The 19,741-nt window shown below is 42.7% G+C and overlaps 1 protein-coding gene across 4 annotated transcripts in view; it reads left to right on the forward strand.

Moving 5' to 3' along the window:
* The first annotated feature begins 2,554 nt into the window (after positions 1 to 2,554).
* SLC29A3 (solute carrier family 29 member 3) overlaps positions 2,555 to 19,741 on the forward strand; it is a 31,860-nt gene continuing 14,673 nt past the window's right edge. For 3 of the 4 annotated variants that reach the window (XR_002908473.3, XR_002908474.3, XM_024206610.3), the window contains exons 1-2: positions 2,555 to 2,628; positions 5,023 to 5,324. Coding sequence is in view for 2 of the 4 variants with exons in the window: in XM_024206610.3 (XP_024062378.1) it covers position 2,628; positions 5,023 to 5,324 (303 nt within the window). In the remaining 2 variants the exon portion in view is untranslated. Of the gene's footprint in view, positions 2,629 to 5,022; positions 5,325 to 19,741 lie in introns of those variants that run through there. The other variant, XM_026651006.1, reaches the window with a different exon arrangement.

A 19,741-nucleotide genomic window follows, 5' to 3' on the forward strand; every position in this document is an offset into this window, starting at 1 on the left:
TCTCAAGGGGCACTGTAAAGCCTTCATTCACATCTATAATTGGGGAACACAGCCCATTTGCTTGACAAAAATCAAAGAATTGCCTTAAAAGTGTCTGGCTTAAATTTAACTTAGAGGTAAATCAGTAACTTTACCAAGAAATTTAACACTCTTATGTGTTCAAGGAAGTGAAGTGAATAATGGGCAGACGCCTAAAACAGAAGAGAATACCTTTTCAGCTCACCAGTGTTTGGTATGTCATAGTCTGACAATGAGACTGAATGTGGCTTTTTTGGAAACACTGATTTTTGTAGTAGTTCTTCTGCTAGAGCTTATTAATTGCAAATAAAACAGCTGATACATTTAGTTGGGTTTTTTTTCTGTTCTTGATTTGTTTGTGAGCCAATGTTCCTTTCTGCAAATGTATCCATAAATATTCACCAAAAAGTTGGACCAAAAAAATTCAGCCTTTGGGTTATTTGCAAACTTCACTTTGATTCTTCATAGTGCAGAGTCATTTAAGTCACAATATTGTTTCTGAGTAGCAGCCGTGTTAGTCTGTATCCGCAAAAAGAACAGGAGTACTTGTGGCACCTTAGAGACTAACAAATTTATTAGAGCATAAGCTTTCGTGGGCTACAACCCAATATTGTTTCTGTACTGATTCCTCATTAGATTGTTGAAACTTTAAACAGAAGAGCAACAATAAATGGCAAAAAGTGGATAATGACTAAAGACTACTCTTGCATATGCACAAGTATCCTTGTTAACAAGTCTTCATTATGTCCAGCTCCAGCTTAACAGGAGTGAGTAGAGACTAGCTGAAATTGCTGGGAGAGTTTAAAGACAGAAATTTCAGGAAATGGGGAGCAAAAGGGAAGAGCTTCACATTGAGTAAGCTTAAATAAAGATTCTTCTTCAAGTGTTTCCCTTCCTATCCTTTGTTGGTTTTGTGTGTGAGTAATCACAATAAGTAAAGGCAAGCATGTGTGTAAATTTTTGCAAGCTCAGCTCTGCAGAGTGTAATATCTTTGGGACAGGGGACTGTCCCATGCTGTCTGTATAGTGCTTAGCACACATGAGGCCTCTGGGTGTTAAAGTAAATAAATAATAATGCTCTCTTCCACAAGCAAGGGGAGAGTTCTGTAGTCAACAATTATCTTTCTGTAGTTCCCAGCTGTGTGGACAGCAAGTGAAATTTGAAAGAAATAAGATGCTTACCCTGAACGAGGAAGAAGTAGAAAACTGAAATAACAGCAGTAAACGATAACTGGAAATAGGGAAGAAAGTAATAGAAGAAAATGGAAATTTTGTTCTACAAATAATGTTTTTACACTTCTACAGTGCCTTTCCTCTTGAACGATTCCAAAGAGCATTGTATGATGTACAAACTAACAAGGGATCACTTTGTCCACAACCCTGCGGTGGAATGTAGAATTTCAACAGTTGTGAATAAGCAACTCGACACAGTTGGTTGGGACAGAATGTGACTAATACCCTATCTAACTGAAATTTCAGGGTATTCAGAGAGGCAGAATGTAATTACATGCACTAGAATTTGGTCAGGACATTAAGGTGAATACCACTGTTTTTGCACAAAGTATCCCAGGCTTTTTGATGACCACAAGCAATCAGAACTCTGGTTTCCTATTTAACCTGTAAAATGGTGCTTTAGGTGTTCCCTAACATTGGTTCAGTACCAAGGTATCTATCTACTTTTTGTGGTTATAAAGGATCACTATAAATAGCATAGGACAATGCTTAATTTTAAAGGCCAGCACCACAGCATGTTTTATTTGTGGCACAAAAGCATGGGTCCCTCATGGTAAAATCCCTGCAAACAAATATTATGATCCCATGCTTATGAATGGCTCTTCAGTGGATGATAGGTGTCAGGCACCAGATACAAGCATTAAAATACAGGATAGGTAGATACCATATTTGGGGCTGACTCTGAGGGATGTGTGTCACCTGAGGCTTGTTACACATTGTGTTATTCTGGAATAGCTTTCCTGGAATAACTATTCCTGCATAACTCCATGCGGATGCTCTTATTGCAGGCTGGTTACACCGTGTTCCCATGGGCTTTAATCCAGTAGATTGAGCTAAACTGCACAAAGCTCCGTCTGCCATGAGCCCGTCTACACAGAGAGTTATTCAGGAATAAGCACTGTGCTGAATCTAGATTCACAATCTACCTTAATCCGAATTGCCTTTCAAGGGTAGACCCCGTGGGCAATCCCACCCCCCCAGTTTTTAAAAGCGTTGCCCTCTGCCCCCCAACCTACGCCCATGTTAAAAAGTGTGGGGCATGGCCCCTACTGGCTCCCCACTCCCCCGGTTTCGGTGCCGGTGACCCCCACTTCGCCTCTGCGTCCTGTCCGCCTGCGAGCCAGCACAGGGGGACCCTGCGGGGCCGGGCACGGCAGGAGGAAGGAAGGCCAGCCCAGAGCCAGCCAGCCTGCGAACCCGCCCCCGGGCAGGGCCGAGCGGGGCGGTGCTGGAGGCCGGGCCTGGGAAGCACGGCGGGGGAGGGCTGTGCGGCGTAGACCCGGCGCGGTGGAGCCCTGCCCGGTCAGGCCCTGCTGCAAACCCCGGTCTCGGAGTCGTTGCTGCCCCGAGCGGGGCTGGAGCCTCACAGCAGCAACAGTGAGTGGCTGCTGCCGGTCGCTTCTCTGGGGCCGCCGGGGACCCTGCCCCGCCTCCCCGCTCCGCTCTCCCTGCCGGCCCGGCTGCCTCTCCCCGCGTTTCCCCTGGCCCGAGCCGGGCCGGGGCGGCTGTCCCTGGCTGCCGGGCGCCCTGGGCAGTAGCGGGGCTAAGTGGAGGGAGCACAAGTTGGGCTGAAAGCAACGTTTGTCGAGCTGCTTTGGGGGGAGCCCCAAGGGCGAGCTGAGCAGGCCCCTGCCCCACGCAAGGTTGCTGGAGCTGGGATGGGGGGGGCACCCCTAGGGGCCATTTGCCTTGTGGCCACTGGCGAGGACGGTCTGTTGAAGGGTTTGGGATTGAAGAGCTCCGCCACACACGGGCGACTGAAATGCTAAGGTCTGGTCTGCACTACTGCCTTACATCGGTGTGATGACCTCGCTCAGGGGTGTGAAAATCCACCCTCCTGAGCATCACAGTTATACCAACCTATCCTCCTGTGTAGACAGCTCTGTGTCGGTGGGAGAGCATCTACATAACTACAGCCACTCGGGGAGGTGGATTAACTGTGCTGATGGGAGAGCTCTCTCCCGTCCGGCTAGGAGCGTCTTCATTAAAGTGCTACAGCGGCATCGGTGCTTCAGTGCCGATGCAGCATTTTAAGTGTAGACTTGCTCTAAGCTACTGTCTTTGTTGTCTTTCACTTAAAATGGCCCACCAGATTTCATTTTGAACTTGGTTTAAGGATAGATAGGCACAGGCTGATGCTGCCTTGTGTAGGGCATGAAATATGTTTGAGTTACTGTTCTGTGTGATGAGGGTTTATGATGGAAACATTGAAATTAAAGCAGAGGTGGGCAAACTATGGCTCACGGGCCACATCCGGCCCGCCGGACCCTCCTGCCCGGCCCCTGAGCTCCTGGCCCGGGAGGCTAGACTCTGGCTTCTCCCCTGCTATTCTCCCTTCCCTGCAGCCTCAGCTCACTGCGCCGCAGGCGCAATGCTCTGGGCGGCGGGGCTGTGAGCTCTTGCCGGGCAGTGCAGCTACAGAGCCACGGCCTGACCCAGTGCTCTGTGCTGCATGGTGGTGTGGCTGGCTCCAGCCGGGCGGCGCGGCTGCCTGTCTTGGTGCTCTGGGCAGTGCAGCTGTAGCGCCGTCAGCCACCAGTGTGGTAAGGGGGCAGGGAGCAAGGGGGGTTGGCTAGAGGGCAGGGGAGTTCAGGGTGGTGGTATGGATAGGGGTTGGAGCGGTCAGAGGGCGGGAAACGGGGGTTCAGTGGGGGCAGGGGTCCCGGGAGGGCAGTCAGGAAGGGGGGGTTGGATGGGATGGTGGGGGGCAGTCAGGGGCAGGGGTTCCAGGGGCTGTCAGGGGACAGGGAGAAAGAGGGGTGGATGGGGCAGGAGCCCCGGAGGGGCCATCAGGGGGCGTGAAGCAGGGGGGGTCGGATGGGGGCGGGGGCCGGGCCACGCCTGGCTGTTTGGGGAGGCACAGCCTCCCCTAACCGGCCCTCCATACAATTTCGGAAACCCAATGTGGCTCTCAGGCCAAAAAGTTTGCCCACTCCTGCATTAAAGCATTGACATTCAAGTAATTATTTATTGGGGCTCCACCCCTGTTAGAACAAGCACAGTGATGTTGTACAATCAGACATGCCCCACATACTGCAGCGGGTAGACCTGTCTGACTGCATGACAGTTCGTTAGATACTTCTGTGTGGGGTTATTGTCGTTGGCCCAGTGCTTCTTGTGACTTCCTTTAGCCCTAGAACAGATCCATCTGCTATTGTGCCAGTGAGCAGAGCATCATGCCTGTAGCCCCTCATGCACTGCATCATATCCCTCGGTGTCTCATCTCATTCTTTGTCCCATTGTTTCCATCATCATCATCTCACCCTACTTTAAACCTTTCTCAGTTGTGGTGTTTCCATCTTTCATTGTAGCTCCTGTTCACTGTGTGTGGTCAGTGACCATGTCTCCTCTTTGTCATATTTACCTTAGTCTGGATTAACATCCCTGTTCTTTGAAAGCAGCATACAAACTAACCCATTAATCCTCAACATCCTTGTGAGGTACGTTTCCCCACTGTATGGGTGGGGAAGTGAACACAGAAATCAAGTGTTTTGCCCAGGGCCACACAGTGAATTAATTGTTGGCTAAACTGGGATTAGTACTCAGGAGTTCCCAATTCCCAGTCTCATCCTGCTTTCTTTTTGGACCACACTGCCCCTCTTTCTCTATGGGCTGAGAGAGAAAACTGGGATATCTTCCTCTACAAGCTGACAGGAAATGTGTGCCTTGTGTTTCTTGGCTTCCTGAGATATTTCATCCAGCTGGCATATAATTTATGATTACTTTTATCATACATAATAATCTCTCTCTTTCTTTGCTTTCCCCTGGAAGTGGCTGTTGATTTGGAAGATGAAGACGACCGATTTCAGCACAGTGCTAACTCTGCATATAAACCAGTGAATACCTCTTTCCAAGAAGAAGAGCCTCTGATTGAGGAGCCAGTGGGGAACAGATACAGTCTGCAAAAGCCGAAGGATCACTTAAATGGTGCCTATGTTATTTTTTTCATCCTGGGTATTGGCTCTCTGTTGCCTTGGAACTTTTTTATCACAGCAAAACAATACTGGATATATAAACTTCAGAACTGCTCCAATCAGCAGGATCCAAAGGGACATGGAGTCTCTGATCTCCGTGTGAGTATGATGGGTTCCCACTTAATGTCAGCGTGCTAGTGCTTGCGTCAGCCACTAAATCCAACGTGTTTGGGTTCTCTGTATTTTAATCTTAGCAATGGTTAAGAGGAATACTAGGTACTGGGGTCGAGGCAGCTGACTTCTGCTTTCATATTGTTTAAACTGCAGTGGTGTTCTCTAAAATGGGCCTGTTAGTCACTCAGAACTAAGGAGTGGCAATAGCTGCTCTATAATTAAAGGTTGAAACTAGTTGTTGTTATAAACTTGATTTCTTCCCCTCCATCCCTTTGGCACTTCTGTAAAAAAAATAAACAAATCCCTCTGAAGTTTTACATACTGTATCTCTTGGGATAGAGAGTTTGTTTTTTTTTAAAAAATTTGCTATAAACATAACTTTCAAAACCTCTTTTTATGTTTAGAACTTTTACCTGAAGTTCACTTACGATTCCTCCCCCTACTTGAAAAGTAAAATCTTATTTCTCATTCAAGGAATCTGTCTTCAATTATAGCCTACAAATTTAATATGTTTTGACTTTTGCATATATTTTTGTAAATTTTAAGGTGAAGTTAAGGTCGGGAATGTGGTGTTAAGGTCGGGAATGTGGTGTAATTCTGATGAGGAAAGAGTTAATGAGGGACATTATATGACATTGGAAAACTCTGGATCTCATAACTATTCCTTTTCAGACCACCTAACTTTTTTTTTTTTTTTTTTTTTTAAGGTTAGAATTTTTGTAAAGTGAGTCGAATACTATTTTGGAGTTTTAGCTGGATTTAAATAAAATACACTTTCAGCCTTAGTTCTTTGTTCATTATGCTTTTCATTCACAAATATGTTTTAATTAAACAGAGTTGATTGTGTGCTTCAGCTTCAGTGCAAAAGCTCACATCATAAATTCTTATAGGCAGTTGGATCTGGAGTTATTCACTACATTGCTCCATTTCCTCCTAAAAGTGAACTTCCATTTCCCTTCTCCTGTAATTTCACTGTGTGTTGCTTTCCAAAAGACAGTTCAGCACAGAAACAATTAAATATAGAACTGGAGGACACCACTTTAGCAATAGTCATGTTCAAAGTTAGGTGCATAGGTCAGACAGGACCTAATAATGCAATGTTCAGCTACCATTATTTATTGCTGTACTTGGGTCCTACTGAATGGTTGCTGCGCCTGTAGACAGTTGCCTTATGGAAACGTGCGCGTGCGCGCACACAGCCCACTCCTGTCCAAAAACCAATTTTCATAAATGGTTTCAAAGTCTAAAATAGAAGCTTTCTGGCTAGTCTGTTAATGTGTGTGTGCAAAGATAACTCTTGTAGCTGGTGGACTGTAACAAAAAAAGTAAAAATAATTCTTAGTTGTGAGAGGAGACATGGTGGATTATGGAGTTAACTTCATGCTCTTCTTAAATTCCAGAATTAGGAATGCTGGTGACAATCTCGTTCCTGATTAAGATGTCACCACAAAATAATGGCACTTAAAGAGTATATCTCTCAGATTCACTGACTAGGGAACGGTGGGGGAGGGGAGGGGAGGGGATTCCTTTGTACTGGACAGTTTCTATTCAGTGTAGCAAAATCTTGTTGTATGGAAGCATGAAACCTTGAGAAATCCAAGGCCAGCCGGCCTTCCTCAGATCAGCTTCATCAGATAAAATTAACGTCTGTTTGGGCTGTGGTTTGGAGCTGGATTGCTGCTGCACTATGTAGCTTCTGGCCGTATTCGGAATAGACGCTTTATAGTCAGTTTGGTTATATCAGATGTTTCACCATGCACAGGGAAGACAGGAGGCACACGGTGTCTGTCTGCTTTGCCGGAGACAAGATTAGTACTAACATGGCCCTCTAAAGAGGCGTTGTGCCGTTTTCGACATCTTCCCCCTGTGCACCTAGTGATGAAGCATGTACCTTAGAGGCAAAAGGAATCATGACAGCAGGACTTTGCAAATGACAATTATAGCTGAACTTCTATGACACTAAGCCTATTCCAGGTCCTGTTGTTTACAATTCTGCAGGCCACCTTATGATTCAGTACAGGTTTTTTCCAAGTGCTGGCAGGTGTGGATGTAGTACTTGCTGCAGCATTAAGCCTCTGGCTTTTGGCATGTGAGATGAGAAACTTGTCACCTCTCGATTCATGGTCCAAACCTTGAAAAGCAAACTTGCCATTGGAGGAAGTGGTTTTGTGTTTTACATTGCATTTTTCTTCTTAATTCCTTGTTTCTTCACTTCTCATTGCTGCTGGATTCTTGAGTTCCCTGCAAGAGGTGCTACTCTGATGCCCCAATCTGAAAGCTCCTGTGGGTGAACACAAACACACCTGGCATCACAAGCACCTGCAGTCAGATCATTTCTTTACACTAAAAAGAATTCATTCCAATTCTGCTTCTGAGTGTTGCTTTCCAAAGTCAATGTTGGCAAGAGAAGCTTCCCTGAGAGCAATCCTGACAATCTGAAAGTCTTCATAACCCACCTAAGCAGTTCAGCTTGTAATGGCTTGGGAACTCTTAGGCTGGATGTATTTTGCTGCTTCTTGGTTTCTTCAGGTAGAAAACACATTTCTGGCTACTCCCGTTAGCATTTCCATCAATCGCTAATGTCTTTTAATCATAATGATTTATATGACTTCCATCCCAAAGGGTCACAAACCACTGCCTAAATTTAGCAAACTGATGTAAAAAATTATACATGGATCACCTCACTAGCTGCTCAAAGGCAGCAACCTCTAGTTTGAAACATAATTATTTAATAATGCACAGGAACTCTATGCTACAGTTCAGAGCAGGAAGTGTATATTACCTTTCTAAAGAATTTAGTTGGGTAGAATATAACTTGAGCCTGAAATTTGACCAGGGCACTGAGGTTAACATTCCAATGGCTTTTAACTCTAGTCCAGTGGTTCTCAAACTCCATTGCACCCCTGACAACAAAAATTACCACACGACCCCAGGATGGGGGACCGATGACTGAGCCCGCCCAAGCCCCTTCCTCTTATTGTTTGTTGCACTTCATTTTAAATTAGGTCCTGATTCTGCAATCTGATCTATGTGGCCACAGCCCCATTGACTTCATTGGGATTCTATGCAGGAATAAGTTTACTGCATTCAGATACAAAAAAGACCTATCTCTGTCATGATTTTCCCATAGTAGTACCCTCATTCATTCATTTGTTCATTTTAAAACCCCCTAAGAAGCAGGCTTAGGGTATGTCTACACTACCCACTGGATCGGCGGGCAGCGATTGATCCAGCGGGGATTGACTTATCGTGTCTAGTCTAGATGCGATAAATCGACCTCCGAGCCCTCTCCCGTCGACTCCTGTACTCCAGTGCTGCGAGTGGTGCAAGCAGAGTTGACGGGGGAACGGCAGCAGTCAACTCACCGCAGTGAAGACACCACGGTAAGTTGATCTAAGTATGTTGACTTCAGCTACTTTATTCATGTAGCTGAAGTTGTGTAACTTAGATTGATTCCTTCCTCCCCCCTCCCCCCCCCGTAGACCAGGGCCTACTGGCAGGGAAGTGTGGGGAAAGAGAGGCATTTGGTTACAGTGGTTGTGAGGGCCATAAAAGTATCCAGATACATAGGAAGATCGGGGGATGTCTATGTAAATCAGATTGCAGGATCAGGGCCTTGGATTGTAAACGCTGAGGCAGGGCCTGGGGCTTCCTATGTGGTGGCACAGCACCTAGTACAATGGGGCACCAACTGGCAGATATATTAGCCTGCCTTTGCCCAAATTAAATCCCATTTTGTTATCTTCTGCCCATGTTTCTAATCTAAAGCCTCCTTTCTAATCTGTCTCCTCAGTAGTATTTGCAACATCTCCCAATTTGGTGTTAGCTGTGAATTTCATTAACATGCTGTTTACTCCTGTCTTTCAGTGCATTAATCAAGATGTTAAATAAAGATCTGATCTAATATGATCACTAAGGTGGCACTCTATAAACCTCCCCCCAGCTTGTCACATTGCCAATTATTATTAATTTTTGATTATGGTCACTTAGCCAGTTTTCATTCCACATGAGAGTTTCTATCCAAGCCAATTGTAATTAATTTTCCAAGTAAAAAATATTGCTATATGTTGCGTCTACCTTCCCTCCTTTGCTCCAGAGTTTAATATTCTGCTGCCACATTAGGCCCTAGCACACTCATGTCACTTTGAAAGAGAAGAAATGGATTGAGTAGATGAGGCATTTCAGAAAGTAGATGATAGGACTTCCCAAAAGGAGAAAAAGTGCATTCTGTATTTGTAGCATGATTCTGAACTTTTCAGCTCAACATTTGTGAGTTCATTTTGGGATACACACCCTTCCTTACTGCCTATCTTCTCATTTTGGGTGGGTTAGAACAGTGGTTCTCAACCAGGGATACGTGTACTTCTGGGGGTACGCAGAGGTCTTCCAGGGGGTACGTTAACTCATCTAGATCAGTTTCTCAACGGGGGGTTGCAAACCTGAAGGGGGAGGGACACAAGTGCATGGCCAGTGTTAGAGGGTGGCAAACAGGGCAACTGCCTGGGGTCCCATGCCACAGGCCCCCCCCCCGCAAAGCTAAATTACATGGTTCTGCCACAGGTGGCGGGGCTTGGACTTCAGACTCCTGAAAGGGGTACAGTAGTCTGGAAAGGTTGCGAACCAATAGGTTAGGATTTCTCTCAAACTGTTTGATCTTCTTCCCTACTTTTAAGGCAAGGCTCATCCCTAGAGCATTATTGATTAACTAATGTCTTTTTAGTCTTAATTGGAATTATCTTTCTCTCTTTTATAAATAATTTAGTACTCATGAAAAGTGCTATCTTGCCAAGCCTGAAGCCTCTACTTACCCACACACCAGCTATAGCAAAAGCAGGCGCAGTAGAAGCTTTCCCTAGTCTGTGTCCCACCCATAAGATCATATCTTTACCCCTGATTTGAAGGGACCACCCTTCTAGGGATGTGCCATGTCCATCTGACCCTTGATCTCTCTGCCAATGAAAGAGCAGTTGCATTTTTTTCTGAAGTGGACCTCTATCCACAAGGAAATGGATTGAAATCACCAACTTATTACCTAGGTCTCTAAATATCCCTAAGTGGAGCCTGGTCATTCTTCCTTAGGTGGTTTTGGGAAGGGAAAATTGTATCAGTGCTTTTAAGATCCAGGCTACTTGCTTATCCAGTAGTCAGCTCAGTGCCATTCACAGCTTCTCCAATAGAGTTCTCTGCTGATGCCGCCTTGCCCCCTGAAGATGCTGATGCAATGATCTCTTGTGGTAAGGCATTCTCATGGAGAGCAGGGATGGAAGGAGAAGCTGAGAGAGGAAGTAAAATCACCTTTGGCTTCTTTATAGGTATCAATTAATTGGAAATGTAAAGAAAGTAATTAGTCAGAATGAGGAAATAGCCTTATGTTTTCTTCTTCCTGAAAACTGTTACCCAGCACTTTTAAGGACTAGAGTATTCCTAATCGAAGAGCACTGCCCACTATTTAGCTTGAAGATCATGTTTTTTGTTTCATGCTTACTTTGTTCTTCATATGGGAAATATTGAGTTCCTTCCTCATTCCTGTGTATTCACTGGTGCAGAAATGAACCTGGTTTGGTTTTGTTTACTTCCTTGATGATGCACCAATATCAGAATTTATATCCTATATTGTGGGGTCAGAGGTTTTAGTTAGCTTGCTGCAGAAGCAGTGGGATGCTTAATGCCAGTGGGATTCACAAGAACATGAAAAAAAGGAAAGTCAATTTGTATAATTTCTTTGCAGTGGAGAGATGGGTTTCCAAGCCTTCACATCACAAAGTTGTGCTGCTTCATCACCATGTGATGAAAATTGAGTCCATTCAAAAATGAATTTTGGACTCATTCCACATTCTGCCCTTGTGGAACATGACACTGACTTTGAGAATTGTGATGAGAGTCAGCTCGTATGTCTTCATCCTCCAAATTAATTTCAGTATTTACGTCTATAATCTACATTTAATTTCCAGAAAAGCAAACCCATTTCTTAGTTTTATTCAGCCATTATAGTGAAATGACTTAACATGTTCATGCCAGAATATCAACATTTTTCTCCCTTTCATATTGTGAACCCATAGGTGCTTGGACACTGTGGGATTAGTGCTATAGATATGCCAATAAGTAAAGAAATTAATGTTCAGTCATTTGCAACTGGCTTTCCTCAGATTCACCCCAGAATACTTTGCACTAGTCCTTGCAGCACTTCAGGAAATAGTGCAGCAATTTATGTGGCGTCTGAGAAGGACCAGTTGCAAAGAGGCTGAGCAAATCCATCTCAGCATATGCCTGTGCATAAGGAATCCAATGATGGCTAGCAACCTCTTAGGTGTTACAACCTATGTACTGAGAAGTGGAGCTGAGCTTTGAAAATAGCAGAAAAGATTCCAACCAGTTCTCATGGAAATCTAGCTCTTGCCAGTTTGACTAATTTAATTTTGGTTTTAAGTCCTTGTGTGGTCATTGTTTCGGTTCCTAAAGCTCCTTAAATAACAAACTCTGGGGATCAGCGTGAAGTGCTATGTCATGGTTTATTAGAAGCTCATGGGTGACTAACTCACTCATGTGGGTGAGGTTTCTATGGATATTTAAGCAAATAGAAATAACTAGGGTGTGATGGTTGCAATATAGTTGCTGACGGCTTGATATTTGCCCGGAAAGCCTTCCTCTCCGCTGCATTCAACCACGTCAGATTGCAGGAGGGTCGAATTCAAACAAGGAAATGGATTTTCTTTTTGAATACTAGTGAGATTTTCAAAATCTCCTAAGTGAATTTGGAGCACAGATCCCCTTTATTCATATACCTAAATCATTTGCCCCCTTGAGAAACAATTGGATTTGTGCTCCTTACTCACTTTTGAAAATCCCACTCTGAGTGAATTTTGATGACTGTGAAAGGTGGTGGCTTGCCAGACCTGAAGGATGAAATCCTCTATCTACAGACTAAATATAGCATAGTCAGCAGCAGTGCAGGCTTCCAGTATCCCACCTTGTGCTGTCCTCATGACTTGGAGGAGATATCTCTAGGCGTGGAAGGGGTAGTCCAGTCTCCGTGCCCATTCTATTCTTGTGTGTCTGCTGAGACTGTAAATGGAGGTTTGGTAGAGCAGATTTTGTGGTCTCAATCTAGTTCCATAGTCAACAAGGGCTGGCAACCATATTTTGCACCAACCATCCTCAGATGGTAGTAGCCTTTGGTTACTACCAATCTACAGTCCTGGAGCCTTAAAATCCCACCTCTCTTGCAGGAAGGATGTGCCTTTTTACAACTGTCAGGGAGGAATCCCCCTTCTGGACATTTGGGCCAACATTTTCAAAACTTGGGTGCCTAAAGTTAGGCTGCTAAATTTGTATGTAGGCACCTAAACAAATGGGCTGATTTTCAAAAGCACCAAGAACCCAACAATTCCTGTAGTTGTCATTTGGGCATTAGTAAGAAAATCTTGGCCATTGAATTTTAAGGCACCAAGATTATGGGCTGGAGTCAAGCCTGTAACCTAAAGATAAAAGGCTCTGTTTGGAATTTAGTGTAAAATACGATTAATAACACTGACTTCCATGTGAGGATTTCAAAGTACTGTGGAAACCTAAATTAAGCTTTACAACATGCCTGAGAGAGAAGGAAGTATTGTTTTACAGGGGGAGGGACTACAGCACAGAGCGGTTACCTAATTTGCTCAGGAAGTCAATGGGAAAGATGGGAGGAGAACCCAAGTTTCCTTGACTCCCAGTCCTGTGCTTTAGTCTGAGGACCATCATTGCTTTTTATTAGGATGCTCATTTCTGTATGTCATATTTGAAAGGAGTCTAGTTCTGGTCACTAGGGGCATGAATCCTCCTGTCAGGCAAGTGGCATGGTGTTGACTCCCTTGCTACAGGAGTAGCAGTGTTGCCTGCTTTGGAGCTGATACTACCCAGGCTTTTGGGGTAGGAGTAGTGTGCTACCCCTGCAGAGTCATCAGAAGCAGAACTCTGCTATCGAAAGATGAGTTTACAACTGCAAACTATTCTTGGCTCCAACCTGCTTGCTGCTGCTAATTTCATGCCCTGTGATCCAGGTAACGCTCTAGTGCCTTGAGCCGCCACCCTGGGCCTGAATTGCTTTTCTAGCTCAGCAGGAGCCAGCTGCCTCTGCTGCCGAGTTTAGGCTGTAGCTGAATAAAAACTACTTTGCAGAAGCATTTTGGCAGCACAGAGCAGAGTCTGCTGAAGCTAGTGACTAATTTGCTACTTTGGTGTTTTGTTTTGTTTTAAAGTACCCAGTATGCTATTTGAATAACATCACGCATATGCAGAGATCGCAGTATTGTGTTTGAAGATGCTGTAATTAATATTGGTCATCCTCTCCATTATAAACCTCAGTTCTCATAGATTTTAGAATGCTGGTGATTTAGTTCCTTCTGGGTTGATGTGAACTATATCGGAGATTGGAGAAAAGTCCCCTCCCTCCTTTTATAAATGTGATTGAAATCAGCCCAGCTGGCTGCTTGGCATTCTCATTTTGCTTTGAAGAGGAAAAAGCTTGTTTTGTGCTGCATACGTAGTCATTGCATCACAGAATGGAGAGGTGACAGCCCTCCCCCCGCCCCCTGTTCTGGTGACACCATGACTGGAATATTGTATTGGGCTCTGATGTGAAGCTCAGAGACGAGAAACATATATATGGGCCTAACCAGGAAACAGTAAGAACTAAATGTGTACAGTGTAGCTGAACTAGGAAGCTGGGTAGGGGTGGAGGGACAGAATATAAATCTACAGATATGTGAAGAATATAAACACCAATGCTGGGGGAAGGCTTATTTAAGAGGGACTAAGGGGTTATGAGTAGAAGCAATCATGACATTCAGAAAAGGAAAATATTAGGCTGAATTCTGGGTCATAGAAGATGGTAATTTCCCAACAGCAAAATGTAATAGTCTGGGAAATAGTCTTCTATGGAAAGTCATGGAAGATGCATCCCTGAAGATATTTAACACTAGGCTGGTCAGGGTACTAGCAAATGTTCTGTGAGGTGCCATCCTTGTCCTTGGAGCATGTAATGCTGTAGACCTATTTCTATCTCTAGCATCTGTGATGCTATAGTATATTATGTTTTAAATTAACACAGTCAACAATTATGTTAATAACCCCTTAGATTATTCAAAGTGAAAGAATTTGAAGAATTCAATGCACAGTACTTGGTAGTGTTTGTACTCTGCTTTATACACTTTTTTGGCATGGATGCTAGCAATCAAATTTCTTTTACTATCAGGTTTTTAGGGCCTTGAACAGCAGGATCTGGCTGTGCTTAGTGCTGTGGAGTAAAAATTTCAAAGCATCTAAGTCAATGGCAGTTAAGATCCTAAGTCACTTAGGCACTTTGAAAATTTTACAGTGTATGTAAAACAGATGAGCGCTTCCCTACAGTGTTGAAATCCAGTTACTTTAATTGGATTTTCTAAAATGTGGGAACATTTCACTGGTCAAAAGTTTAATAAAGGCTTGTTTTCACAAAACTAAATATGAGAGCGGTAGTTATGGTGACAGCATCCCTTTAAAAAAATCCGCAAAAAGGCTAAATTTTAACAATTAAATTTACATTTTTCTTGTAATTGTACTCTCCTGTACCACATCCCATTTCCCACAGCTTTGTGTTTGGAGTCTGTTCATTCATACTACAGCTATAGTAGATTCATGTATTTGTGTCTTGCTCTCTGTGTGAAATCGTAAGCAGTGATTATTAGATTCTTTGCTGCTTACACTAAAACTCTTTATGGGAAAAAGTAAATGAATATGCACATAAATTGAGTAAAAGACTATGGTTCAAACTCTCAGAAATAAGGAACATTTCAAGTAAAGGGAAAATATGCCAAGTACCTTCTAATTCTTGGCCACAATATGGCACCATCTTTGTACATAGGTAACAAAGAATTATATAACCATTTCCACTTCCTGTATATACTTCTCCACATGATGACCTACACATAAGCCTTTCTATTAGCTGAGACAGCAAAGCTATCGAAATAAAACAATAATTCTGCACCCTAAAAAAGGAGGAAAGTAATGAGTGTTTTAACAGCATAATAACACATAAAATGAATTCAAAATATAAATACTGATCTGTGATGTTGGCATAAAAATCATTGCCTTCATTGTAGTCATTGCTTTCTGTGTCTCTTCTCATTGATATTGTTGCCTGGTTTCACCTCTGTATGTCAGACTTGCAAATATTGACCTAAATGTCAGCCAAGTTACTCAGGGCATGTCTGCACCAAAAACTTAAGTCAACCTATATTAGGTCGACTTACAGCCACCACAGTAATTACTGCAGTGGTTCGTGTTCACACTACCCTCCTTCGGTTGGTGGTGAGCGTCTTCACTAAGAGCGCTTCCACTGACCTAAGAGGGGGAATGTGTGGAGTCGAGAGTCCAGGCTGCCTCTGTGTAGTGTAGACCATGGCTTAGATGATACGTGAGCAAATACAGTAAAGGTACATTTGAGTCCAAGTCTTTGGCTTTTTCACATAGAGTGTGTGTGTGTCTGGTGTGTTCTACATGCCTTCTTTCTAGCTGCAGATGCTTAGTGTTACAGGATATGTCTTCTGCAGGGCCCAAATAACTGTGGATGGAGAGGGAAGAAACAGGTTTGATTAATCATTGCAAACTTTCAGTTTAGTTAATTAACAATAATGCTTTTGTATAGTACTTCCATATAAATGAATCCTCCAACACACCTGTGAGTCAAGTAAGCGTCATTATTTCCATTTGATAGGTGGAGAAACTGAGGCAAAGTGGTTAAAGGATTTGCTCAAGGCCAAAGAGAAAATAAACATCAGAGGATTAGAAACTCTGCAGATTGTGGCTACCAGTCATGTGCTCCAGACAAAAGGCCTCATTTACATCAGTGTTCGTGAAGGGAAGGGAAGTAGGTTCAATGGTTAGTCTAGGACTAAGGATACCCACTTAGTTTCTCTCTTCCTCAGTTCCCCATCTATAAAATAGGGCTAATAGCCCTTCCCTACTCACAGGGATGTCGTGAGGATAAATACGTTAAAGATGGTGAGGTGTTATAGTACTATGGTAATGGGGGCCACATATGTATCTGAGATAGATATCAGATTAGTTCTGAGCTGGGCATATGTGCTGTCCGTGGAGGCCAATGTGAATAGGTGCAGTGCTGTTGAAGGAGACGATCTTTTGATAGATGGCAACCAATGTTCTTTTGGGGATGGAACCAAAGGGGTACATCTGTGACACACCGTAGTTTTGGGTGAAGACTCTTCTTAAACAGCTAAGGTTTTAAAAAAATGAAGGAATCCTAATAAAAGGCATCCACTGCTATTAGGAGAAGGGGGAGAAGGAATGGAAAGTTGAAATTAATTGGAGTTTTGTGTCTGTTTCTACATACTCTTCGTTCTGCCTTGAGAATTCTTGCAGTGGAAGTTCAAAGGTCTCCAATTAAAAACTTCATTTTCTTTCCTAGCCACCTTGTCCTTCCCTGTCTGTTTGTCTCTCTCTCTCTGGCAAATAATACAATCCCAGATTAATAGCTGCTAATTCTCATGGATGTGGAAATATACTAGACTATAGACCAGGCTGGCCTGAAACACAAAGTAACCTCTGGCAGCCCAGCATATAATAACAGCTCTGTAAATTGCTCCATACCATAGCTTTGTAGTGTTAGCAGGGGAATTGGGGTGGGAGGAAAGTACTTATTGTCCAGGGTTGGATAAAATCAATGATTTAAAAAAAAAATACAGATTTTTAATTTAAATTAAATACAGATTTTTTAAATAAACCTATTTAAAATTAAATTTGAAGTGATGAAAACCTATGTTAAGCCTATGATCTATTAAAATCATTTATATTAAAAACAAAAAATAATATTAAGCAGTGTTATATTTGCTGTCAAGTTTTAAAGAAAATCACAGCACTGAAGTGGTGGAAGTCACTGGCTAAGCACCTGGAACCAGAGTTTGTTGAAGTGCTAAACCAGCTTTGGACAGCAATAGCCTCTTCTATAAGTGCAGAGAGAATAATTTCTTCATTTCAGTATATACAACTAGTTCAGTTCAGTGACTAATTCTTTTTAAGTTAAGAAACCAATTGGATGTTGAAAAAGCAGGAAAGCTTGTTTTCCTCTTCCAATCTATGAATTAAAAACTAGGTGTGAAAGGATGAGATCTACTCGTTTTAAAATCTTGGAGGACATGGTAACCAGAAACAATCAGTTCACTTCGCTAACTACAGACAATACTTTCTTTGTTTAATAAATCAGTTAGTTTTAAATGCACAACATGTTTTAGTAAACTTTCTGATAAACCTTTTTTCTGATGTATCCCCCACATTTAAGGTAGTTTTATTGAACTAGTAAAACAATTAAAATACTGTTTTTGTGCAGTTTAATTGAATTTAAATTTCTATCCAAATCGAGATTAGGTGACTACTTTTTTACTGTGATTTGTCACAGTCACTAAGAAGTGCATCATTCACCATTTTCTAACATGATGATAAAAATATAAAAATTAAGAATCTGAATAAATGTATGTTAAGCACTATATATTTTTTTTAAGTAAATGTGTATAGCTATAGTATATGGTCCTGTTTTAGCAAAAAAACCCACAACCCACCACATGGGGTGTAAAGGCTATATTTATTTGCAAATCAACATGTTTTAATAAGCAACAAAGAGTCCTGTGGCACCTTATAGACTAACAGATGTATTGGAGCATAAGCTTTTTCAGACGCACATGTTGCTTATGCTTATGCTCCAATATGTCTGTTAGTCTATAAGGTGCCACAGGACTCTCTGTTGCTTTTTACAGATCCAGACTAACACGGCTACCCCTCTGATAGTTGACACCATGTTTTAATGGTTCCCAACTAATGAGAAGTAAGCTATAGGAAAATAACTAAAAGTACCAGTACAAAATATGATTAAAATCAATTTTTTAAATCAAGGTTTCTTGCTTGGTGATTTTAAACATTAGTGATTTAAAGCACTGCAATTTAAATCAATCCACCCTTTCCTCGTCAGTCCCATTTATGCTCCTGGCCATGGGATCGGAGGGCCTGACAAATCACTACCTGATTGTCTGCATATACACAAGCTTTCCACACAAATACAGAGGTGCTCTAAATCACTAAGACCTCTTAATGAGATGTCCTTGCTGGCTGCTCAGTCAATTAGTCATTCCATTTGCAGTGCAGGAACATATAGGATTTCCCATACTGGATCAGACCAGTGGTCCATCTAATCCAGTGTCCTGTTCCTGCTGCCGGGGGAGGGTATAGGAAACTGTGTACTAGGCAGATATGGGATTAATTGCCCAGGAAAACCTTTAGTTTGCTCCTAACCCTCTGTAGTTAGAGGTTGGCTTAAGCCCTGAAGCTTGAGGGGTTATAGCTCTTCCACAACTTTTGTTTGTTTTTATGCTGGATATTATTGTTAGTCACATAACGTCTAATCTTTTTCTGAATCCTACTAAACTCTTGGCCTTAGTAGCATTGTGTGGCAATGAGTTCCACAGCTGCACTGTGTATGTATGTCATATAAACAAGTATTTTATTTTTTCAGTTTTGAATTTGCCATCTTTCAGTTTCATTAAATGTCCCCTTGCTCTTGAGTTATGAGACCAGGAAAAAGAACGTTTCCAATCTGCCTTCACCATCTAATTTATAAAATGCTTTGGAGCATGTGCTATGATGGAGAGAGAAATGTATTTGGTGGTTAAATGTCATGCCATATTGTAAGTAATAGAGAGGACAACTATGTTCTGAGTGAACTTTCTTGGGCAGTATATAGTGACAAAGTTAGGGTGGGGGAAACACACCACAACAGCCATTGCTTGGCCCACCAGGGCTTGGAATGCAGAGTCTAGCCTGGTTAATACACTAGAAGTCAGTGATCAGTTGAGCCATTCTGGAATCAGCCACTCTGTCTTAAAGAATATGAATATATTTAGTCGCTTGTGCTGTTTCAGCCATTGATTAAACCCTTGTTAGATTAGGGCGGGGGTCGGCAATCTTTCAGAAGTGGTGTGCCGAGTCTTCATTTATTCACTCTAATTTAAGGTTTTGCGTGCCAGTAAAACATTTTAACATTTTTAGAAGGTCTCTTTCTATAAGTCTATAATATATAACTAAACTATTGTTGTGTGTAAAGTAAATAAGGTTTTTAAAATGTTTAAGAAGCTTCATTTAAAATTAAATTAAAATGCAGAGCCCCCCTGGACCGGTGGCCAGGACCCGGGCAGTGTGAATGCCACTGAAAATCAGCTCACGTGCCGCCTTCGGCACGCGTGCCATAGGTTGCCTACCCCTGGATTAGGGGGACCTGACCTGTTGTTTCACTTCCCCAGATGCACATACTTACTCTACCCTGCCAGGGTTGAACAAATCACCATACTACACACATTCCAGAGCAATAATGTGATAAATGAGAG

Source organism: Terrapene carolina, unplaced genomic scaffold (assembly GCF_002925995.2).
Source record: "Terrapene carolina triunguis isolate 2854851 unplaced genomic scaffold, T_m_triunguis-2.0 Scaffold95, whole genome shotgun sequence".
Taxonomy (NCBI): Eukaryota; Metazoa; Chordata; order Testudines; family Emydidae; genus Terrapene; species Terrapene triunguis.